At 45.7% G+C, this 9,802-nt stretch overlaps 1 protein-coding gene across 1 annotated transcript; it reads left to right on the top strand.

The window, feature by feature from the left end:
• Positions 1–249: 249 nt before the first annotated feature.
• LOC141148366 (NACHT, LRR and PYD domains-containing protein 4-like) lies at positions 250–5,883 on the top strand. Its single transcript, XM_073635775.1, has 2 exons — positions 250–614; positions 5,567–5,883. Exons 1-2 carry the CDS (start codon positions 346–348, stop codon positions 5,610–5,612), a joined length of 315 nt encoding a protein of 104 aa, XP_073491876.1. The 5' UTR covers positions 250–345; the 3' UTR covers positions 5,613–5,883.
• Positions 5,884–9,802: the final 3,919 nt, after the last annotated feature.

Genomic DNA, 9,802 nt, shown 5'->3' with positions numbered 1-9,802 from the left:
CTACCCTGAAAATAAGACCTACAAGGACTTTAACTAGGGCTTATTTGGGGGGTAGGGCTTATATTGCAGCCCTCACCGACAATCACGCTAGGTCTTATTTTCGGGGAAACAGGGTAGTAGAAAAAAAAAATATGTCCCCGGATTTCATTTTAAAAATCTGGTCACCTTATGGTAAACGGAGCTCTCGTTACTTGAGTCAGTTTACAGTTAAACGACAGCAGGAAATATTCTTCGTTGTAAAGGCTTGTCTGAGAACTAGGCAGAAGGTGAACAAGGAACTAGAAGGAACATAGAAAGCGAAAGGACGGCTTACACAATTCCCACTTCCATTTCTGAGGACTCACAATGGCTCTTACAAGGAGCAGCTGCAAGGACCTTATTTACTCCATTCTTAAAGAAATGAAGGACCAAAGCTTTAAAGAATTTAAAGAGTATCTGAACGATGAGGACACCCTTAAGCCACTCAAACACATTCCAGTTGCCGAGCTGGAGACAGCAGACCGCATCGATGTTCCAGGTCTTCTGATCAAGCACTACACAAAGGAAGAAGCCCTAAACGTAACCCTTAAACTGCTGGAAGCCATCGGGGAAACAAATCTTGCAAAGAAATTTAAGTAAGTCATATCATTGGAGAATAGCATAAGAGATGAGGAGCCTTTAATGCATAGCTCCAAAAACTGTCCCTCAATTGGAGGAACTGTCCCTCTTTTGAGATCAATCCCTCCGTCCCTCCTGTAGCCTCAGCTGTTCTTCTTTATGGTCTGATGTGTACATCTCTATACAAAATTAACAATTTTACTACCAAAAGTGTTATTCTGCATTTAACCTTTTATCCAACCTCTCTCTCTCTCTCTCTCTCTCTCTCTCTCTCTCTCTCTCTCTCTCTCTATCTATCTCTCTATGTATCTATCTATCTATTTTTTTTTTGTTATTTTGAAAAGCCGATATAAAAGAAAACTTAAGGTTAGAAAAGTACTTGTGTGTTTTAGTCAATCATTTTCTGCATGTTAAACTTGTGTGGCCCGTGTAACTGGCACAGTGGCAGGGACATGTTCTTTGCCTACATACTGTGTGCCAAAAAAGTCTACCTGTTAATCATTTGCGAAAGTTGGGAGCTATGTTTAATGTGTAAACAAAGGGTGGAATTATAGTGACACCTGTGTTGGATGGAGGGTTGTCCCTCCGAATATAGATTGTTATATTGTTGTCTTAGGTTTCTTCCCAGAGGCCAAAGACGTATTGAGGGGGTCACTGGATCCTAAGGCTGGGTTCACACTAATTCGAATTGGATGTGGGTTTACCCGCATCCAATTCGCTCGACAGGAGATTGTGACCGGCTCTCTATGGAGCGGAGCGGCTTACCCAGGAGTCCTGTGCATCTTTGGCTCAGTTTCAGGGCCAAATTTGGGCAAACTTTCAGCCCCGATTCGTCCCTGAAACAGAGAACATGGACTCACCGGACCCCCTGCTGAGAGCCGCATCCGGCATTAGTGTGAACCCAGCCTAAAGGTCTGATTTTACAGTAGGATAGATCACTCACTTTAATAAACACTGTTCTAGTATAGTCCATATGGCTTAATTTAATGTTCTAACTATAGGGCATCCTGCATTTTAATATCTGCCAGCCTGGCATCCAGAAAAATGTTTTTATTGATTATATATTATATATTTTTTTATTCAAAGCTCACCCTGGATCAGGGGTCTCCAAACTTTCTAAACAAAGGGCCAGTTTACTATCCTTCTGACCTTAGGGGGGCTGAACTGTGGCCAGTGGGAGTAGAAAATGCTTCAGCATCAATGGGATTTATGTGCACCATCTTTGGTATCAGTGAGAGGTATAGTGCCCCATCATTGGTATTAGTGGGAGTAATAGTGCCCCATCATTGGTACTAGTGGGAGGAATAGTACCCCATCATTGGTACTAGTGGGAGGAATAGTGCCCCATCATTGGTATTAGAAGAATGAATAGTGCCCAATCATTGGTATCACTGGGAGGAATAGTGCCCCATCATTGGTATCAGTGGGAGGAATAGTGCCCCATCATTGGTATCAGTGGGAGGAATAGTGCCCCATCATTGGTATCGGTGGGAGGAATAGTGCCCCATCATTGGTATTAGTGGGAGGAATAGTACCCCATCATTGGTGTCGGTGGCAGGAATAATGCCCCATCATTGGTATCAGTGGGAGGAATAGTGCCCCATCATTGGTATCAGTGGGAGGAATAGTGCCCCATCATTGGTATCGGTGGGAGGAATAGTGCCCCATCATTGGTATTAGTGGGAGGAATAGTACCCCATCATTGGTGTCGGTGGCAGGAATAATGCCCCATCATTGGTATCGGTGGGAGGAATAGTGCCCCATCATTGGTATTAGTGGGAGGAATAGTACCCCATCATTGGTATCAGTGGGAGGAATAGTGCCCCATCATTGGTATCACCGGGAGGAATAGTGCCCCATCATTGGTATCAGTGGGAGGAACAGTGCCCCATTATTGGTATCAGTGGGGGGAATAGTGCCCCATCATTGGTATCAATGGGAGTAATAGTGTCCCATCATTGGTATTAGTGGGAATAATAGTGCCCCATCATTTGTGTCAGTGGGGGGAATAGTGCCCGATCATTGGTATTAGTAGAAGGAATACTGCCCCATCATTGATATTAGTAGAAGGAATAGTGCCCCATCATTGGTATCAGTGGGAGGCATAGTGCCCCATCATTGGTATCACTGGGAGGAATACTGCCCCATCATTGATATTAGTAGAAGGAATAGTGCCCCATCATTGGTATCAGTGGGAGGCATAGTGCCCCATCATTGTTATCAGTGGGGGGAATAGTGCCCCATCATTGGTATTAGAAGAATGAATAGTGCCCCATCATTGGTATCAGTGGGAGGAATAGTACCCCATTATTGGTATCAGTGGGAGGAATAGTGCCCCATTATTGGTATCAGTGGGAGGAATAGTGCCCCATTATTGGTATCAGTGGGAGGAATAGTGCCCCATCATTGGTGTCAGTGGGAGGAATAGTGCCCCATCATTGGTGTCAATGGGGGGGAATAGTGCCCCATCATTGGTATCAGTGGGAGGAATAGTACCCCATTATTGGTATCAGTGGGAGGAATAGTGCCCCATTATTGGTATCAGTGGGAGGAATAGTACCCCATTATTGGTATCAGTGGGAGGAATAGTACCCCATTATTGGTATCAGTGGGAGGAATAGTGCCCCATTATTGGTATCAGTGGGAGTAATAGTGTCCCATCATTGGTATTAGAAGAATGAACAGTGCCCCATCATTGGTATCACTGGGAGGAATAGTGCCCCATCATTGGTATCAGTGGGAGGAATAGTGCCCCATTATTGGTATCAGTGGGGGAAATAGTGCCCCATCATTGGTATTAGTGGGAGGAATAGTGCCCCATCATTTGTGTCAGTGGGAGGAATAGTGCCTCATCATTGGTATTAGTAGAAGGAATACTGCCCCATCATTGGTATCAGTGGAGGGCATAGTGCCCCATCATTAGTATCACTGGGAGGAATAGTGCCCCATCATTTTTATCAGTGGGGGGAATAGTGCCCCATCATTGGTATTAGAAGAATGAATAGTGCCCCATCATTGGTATCAGTGGGAGGAATAGTGCCCCATCATTGGTATCAGTGGGAGGAATAGTACCCCATCATTGGTGTCAATGGGAGGAATAGTGCCCCATCATTGGTGTCAGTGGGAGAAACAGTGCCCCATTATTGGTATCAGTGGGGGGAATAGTGCCCCATCATTGGTATCAATGGGAGTAATAGTGTCCCATCATTTGTGTCAGTGGGAGGAATAGTGCCCCATCATTGATATTAGTAGAAGGAATAGTGCCCCATCGTTGGTATCAGTGGGAGGCATAGTGCCCCATCATTGGTATCACTGGGAGGAATAGTGCCCCATCATTGTTATCAGTGGGGGGAATAGTGCCCCATCATTGGTATTAGAAGAATGAATAGTGCTTCATCATTGATATCACTGGGAGGAATAGTGCCCCATCATTGGTATCAGTGGGAGGAATAGTGCCCCATCATTGGTATCAGTGGGAGGAATAGTACCCCATCATTGGTATCAGTGGGAGGAATAGTGCCCCATCATTAGTATCAGTGGGAGGAATAGTGCCCCATCATTGGTGTCAGTGGGAGGAATAGTGCCCCATCATTGGTGTCAGTGGGAGGAATAGTGCCCCATCATTGGTGTCAGTGGGAGGAATAGTGCCCCATCATTGGTGTCAATGGGGGAATAGTACCCCATTATTGGTATCAGTGGGAGGAATAGTGCCCCATCATTGGTGTCAGTGGGAGGAATAGTGCCCCATCATTGGTGTCAGTGGGGGGAATAGTGCCCCATCATTGGTATCAGTGGGAGGAATAGTACCCCATTATTGGTATCAGTGGGGGGAATAGTGCCCCATCATTGGTATCAGTGGGAGGAATAGTACCCCATTATTGGTATCAGTGGGAGGAATAGTACCCCATTATTGGTATCAGTGGGAGGAATAGTGCCCCATTATTGGTATCAGTGGGAGGAATAGTACCCCATTATTGGTATCAGTGGGAGGAATAGTGCCCCATCATTGGTGTCAGTGGGAGGAATAGTGCCCCATCATTGGTGTCAGTGGGAGGAATAGTGCCCCATCATTGGTGTCAGTGGGAGGAATAGTGCCCCATCATTGGTGTCAGTGGGAGGAATAGTGCCCCATCATTGGTATCAGTGGGAGGAATAGTGCCCCATCATTGATGTCAGTGGGAGGAATAGTGCCCCATCATTGGTATCAGTGGGAGGAATAGTACCCCATTATTGGTATCAGTGGGAGGAATAGTGCCCCATTATTGGTATCAGTGGGAGGAATAGTGCCCCATCATTGGTGTCAGTGGGGGGAATAGTGCCCCATCATTGGTATCAGTGGGAGGAATAGTACCCCATTATTGGTATCAGTGGGGGGGAATAGTGCCCCATCATTGGTATCAGTGGGAGGAATAGTACCCCATTATTGGTATCAGTGGGAGGAATAGTACCCCATTATTGGTATCAGTGGGAGGAATAGTGCCCCATTATTGGTATCAGTGGGAGGAATAGTGCCCCATTATTGGTATCAGTGGGAGGAATAGTGCCCCATCATTGGTATCAGTGGGAGGAATAGTGCCCCATCATTGGTGTCAGTGGGAGGAATAGTGCCCCATCATTGGTGTCAGTGGGAGGAATAGTGCCCCATCATTGGTATCAGTGGGAGGAATAGTGCCCCATCATTGGTGTCAGTGGGAGGAATAGTGCCCCATCATTGGTGTCAGTGGGAGGAATAGTGCCCCATCATTGGTGTCAGTGGGAGGAATAGTGCCCCATCATTGGTGTCAGTGGGAGGTGAGGTCACGGCTCCCTCTAGGCTCTGATACCAGCTGATCTCAGGTACTTTTTGTTGGAATGATCAGTGCTGTAAAACTGATCAGAACAGGACTGGTTCCAGATGGATGTGAAAGGCTGGGAGTAATAAGAATCGGATGTTTTTTGATATAGTAAGTTTCTTCCTTTATTTTTACAGATCCAAGGGGTATGAAGAACAGTACGAGATAAGGGACTTAAAGTGAAAGGCCCAACACATCTCTGGTGTCTGGACTTTCTGGACTTTCTGGACTTTCTGGACTTTCTGGTGCTGTGAAAATCCAATAGAAGAATCGGTCATCCACGTCCTCTGAATCCTCCTCCTCCTCATTTATCATTTTCATACCTGTAACCAATGATCACACTGAGCCTTTAATAGACATGGATGGTCTGTAATTGTAATACTTTGTACCCGTAATAATTTTGTATTTTTGCTGTCAGCTGATATGTCAATCAATAAACAAAAAGAAAAACGAACATCATCGTCTTTTGGGTTCAAATGCAGTTGTGACCCAGATGTAGCCTTTCCATCTCATCCATGCTGCATGTCTGGATATTGGAGATCTGATGTCACCATGAAATTCTTGTGTCGCACGTACTGTATGTATCCATGGATGGTCGTGGTTTCTGTACTGGGATGGTGCTCACCACACACTCCCAGCACAGTGATTGGTCTGTCAAAGACACCTCTCGGTCTCACTGTGTGGGTGGAGTGCAGTGAAAAAGCCAGGGTCTTAAATAGGCTCTGCCTGACCCAAGATGGCCACCAGAGTCAAAGGGGGGCGGAAGCATCCAATCGGATAGCTTCCCCAGTGACCCAGAAAACCATAGAGGAACCATGTTCCTCTTGACTTCCTCTCCCTCTGCAATGCCGCTGCAGAGAGTGCCGCCTACAGTGGAGAAAGTAGACTGCACCTGCCTATACGTTGCTTTAAATGGGTCTTTATGGCCAGCTGGTGGGGTGGGCTCCAGATCATCTGACCACCATACCTCCCAACTTTCTAAGATGGAAAAGAGGGACAACCTCTAGCACAAAATGTGCAGGCAAGGGACACACCCCTGCGACGCCCTCAGTTATGGGGCCCATGAAGAATTAATAAGCAGAAAGTGATTGGTTGAACCCAAAAGGGATTATTTTTTTGGCATTATGTTTCCTTTAGAGTGGATTTTGTGAAAGGTTTAGTGTAGTGTACCACTTTTGGTAGTTTAGTGCATTTATTATAGAGGCCAACACATCTGTCCAAAATGAGGGACAACTGAGGCTGCATGAGGGACAGAGGCAGGGCTGGGACAAGGGGGTGGGCGGGAGGGGCAGCTGCCCTGGGCATTGTGGTATCATGTGAGGTGGGGGGGCGCATGAGCAAATTGGGGGGGGGGGGATTTGTGTTGGAAGGGGGAATTTGGGGAGCAGCAGGGGGTAAGAATTGTTCTAGGAAGGGAAAGGGGGTTGCTAGGAGTGGTGATTTAGAGGGATCTGCGCTGGGTGGGGGGATGGGGGAAGAAAATTTGTGCTAGGAGGGGGATTGGGTTTTGTGCTAGAATAGGTGATATGGTAGAGGGGGAGAATTGTGCTAGGAAAGGAAATTTTTGGGGGGGATTTGTGCTAGTAGGGATGATTGGGAGGTATTTTGCCAGGACGGGACGTTTGGGAGGGGAGAGGATTTGTTCTAGGAGGGGGACTGGTGGGGGGAATTTGTACTGGGAGGGCGGATTTGGAGTGGGGGAGGAGAGGAAGTGTACTTGGAGGGGAAATTTGAGGGGTAGAGAATAGGGAGGGGATTTTAGCAGGAGGGCAGATTTGTACTGGGAGGAGGAGGAATTTATGCTTAGGGGGTAATCATGCAGATTAGTGCTCAGTTTTCAGCGGGGATTTTTGATGACACATAATTGCTCATGCATCTTGGGGGGGGTGGGGTGCAGTTTGGCATGTTTGCCCTGGGCTCTACAGTCGATGACCTTGTCCCGGAACTGGACAGAAGGGTTTGATTCCAAATGAGGGACAGTTGGGAGGCATGGACTGTGATGGACCAGATAAAATGCCCATTTTCTATTTCTAGCTTTTATACTAACAAAGTCTATATTTTTCTGTATATAAAAGTGCTTTATTAATTCCCAGCTCAAAATGGCCACTAGCAGCACCCCCTCCCATCGAATGAAGAATGTGTAACTAAGATGGCACCTCCGTCCAGGATTACTCCCAAGATGATGACACCTAGATCCTGGAGGAAGTTCACCTTACATGGACATAGCCAATCAGAGGCTACAATTATATAGATAAGACTGTACTAACGATGTACTCCCTCGCAGCACAAGTCGCTCACATATATATATAGGAAATAGGTGCAGGAACTGCCCCCCATCTGAGTCACCCCTTGTCTCTGCCCCCTACCCACCTCAGACCACCGTCCCTTGATTCCACCCCCTACCCACCCACCAATACTGCCCCTTTTAGAGAATACAGAACCAAGTATCATTTTGTGGTGCTAAATCATTTGCATGGAACATGTTAATGATGAAAAGAAAAGCAGTAAAATAGATCCCCTGCAGCCAGCAATAATAGAATCCCAGCAATAGATCCCCACACAACAATAGACTCCCCCAGCAACAATGGACTCCACCCCAACAACAATAGATTCCCTGCAGCAACAGTGAACCACCCACAACAAAATATCACACCCAGTAACAATATATCCACCCAAGCATCATTAGACCCCCCAACAGCAACAACAGATCTCCCATCAGCCAGCATCAATAGATCCTCCAGCAGCCAGTACAAATAGACCTCTCCCTCAACAGTAGATCCCTTCCAGCAACATAAGACCCCCCCCAGCAACAATAGATTCACCATCATCAACAATAGACCCTCACACAAAATCAGATCCCCACCAGTGACAATAGATCCCCCAGCAGCCAACATCAATAGACCCTCCAGCACACCCCACACCCCATGCTATTACATGCATTCAGTGCTGGAGGTGCCGGAATTGCATTCCCCTGCGTTCCCGCTGAAAAAAAGCCCTGCATATATATATATATATATATATATAACCCCATGTAACCAGGAAGAATAAAGAATTATCACATATCTGAACAAGTGTGGTATTTCATTGTGCATGCACAAAACAGACGTAATTAGGACGTGGGACAGATACTCACCAGACGATTGGTCTGATCCATTTCAGACCACTGTGACAGCCAATTACAGTGAAAATGGGAAAAAATATCAGCCACACTCAGAAACACACACAGATCTATAGCTACGCTCAACACTGGCCTCACCTGCACATGGACAACACGGGTTCCCGGCCACCACACTTCATCTCCACTCTTCTTTGAAAATAGGAAAAAATATCAGCCGCATTACAATGATCTCTTCTTGCAGTACTTTTAATAATCAGTGAATTGACTGCATACAATGATGCCTCCAACCCCAAACCAACCTTCCCTGGCGCGTTTCCCCAGTCCTAGCTTGCTCACAAGGATAGGAGGAGCCAGGAGTGGTGAAATGCATCAAGCGAGGAGTGGCCAGTCTTGGGCGGAGCTATAGATCTGTGTGTGTTTCTGAACCATTCACAGTGGTCAGATGATTGGGAAGTCAAGGGGGCCCCCAGATCCCAATCCATTTGAAGGGATGCCGGGGCTTGGCGGAAAGGGATTAAAGTTGAACTCCAGATGACTATAAAAGATAAAATTATTGCAGCTGGGTAATCATTAAATGAATGAAGCTGCGCTAAATAAAAAGTGACCTGTTGATAAACATATATATGCGTGTATCACAAACACAGAGAAGAGTGCAACAAATAATGTCCACCTATGATCAAACAATGTTTGATCATAATGCAATGTTCCAACATCTTCAACATCAATGATATAGACTGTCTCTACATTTATTTATCCAGATTTATTTATCCATATGGTCTATTTCACATTTTAACTCATTTGGTTAACTCTGGATTTCACTGTTTGTTATATTTTTTTTTGTATCACCTTTTTATTTGTTTGATCATAGGTGGACATTATTTGTTGCACTCTTCACTGTGTTTGTGATACACGTATATATATATATATATATGTTTATTCACAGGTCACTTTTTATTTAGCGCAGCTTCATTACCTTTACATGTTCTGTTGGTGTTGTATATCACTTTAAGTTGCAGCTCGTTATTTATTTATGCAATAGCGCAGTTTTTTCCTATCCATCATTTAATACATTTGTAATGCCCCGTACACGCGATCGGAAATGCTGCCAGCAAAACTCCGATGAGAGCTTCTGGCCGGAAAATGCGACCGTGTGTATGCTCCATCGGACTTTTGCTGGCAGAATTACAGCCAGCAAAAGATTGAGGGCATGTTCTCTATTTTTCGGTCGGAAAAAGTTCCTATCCGAAAATGCGTT

This window comes from Aquarana catesbeiana, linkage group LG06 (assembly GCF_042186555.1).
Source record: "Aquarana catesbeiana isolate 2022-GZ linkage group LG06, ASM4218655v1, whole genome shotgun sequence".
Taxonomy (NCBI): domain Eukaryota; kingdom Metazoa; phylum Chordata; class Amphibia; order Anura; family Ranidae; genus Aquarana; species Aquarana catesbeiana.
This window is presented reverse-complemented; position numbering and strand designations above follow the sequence as displayed.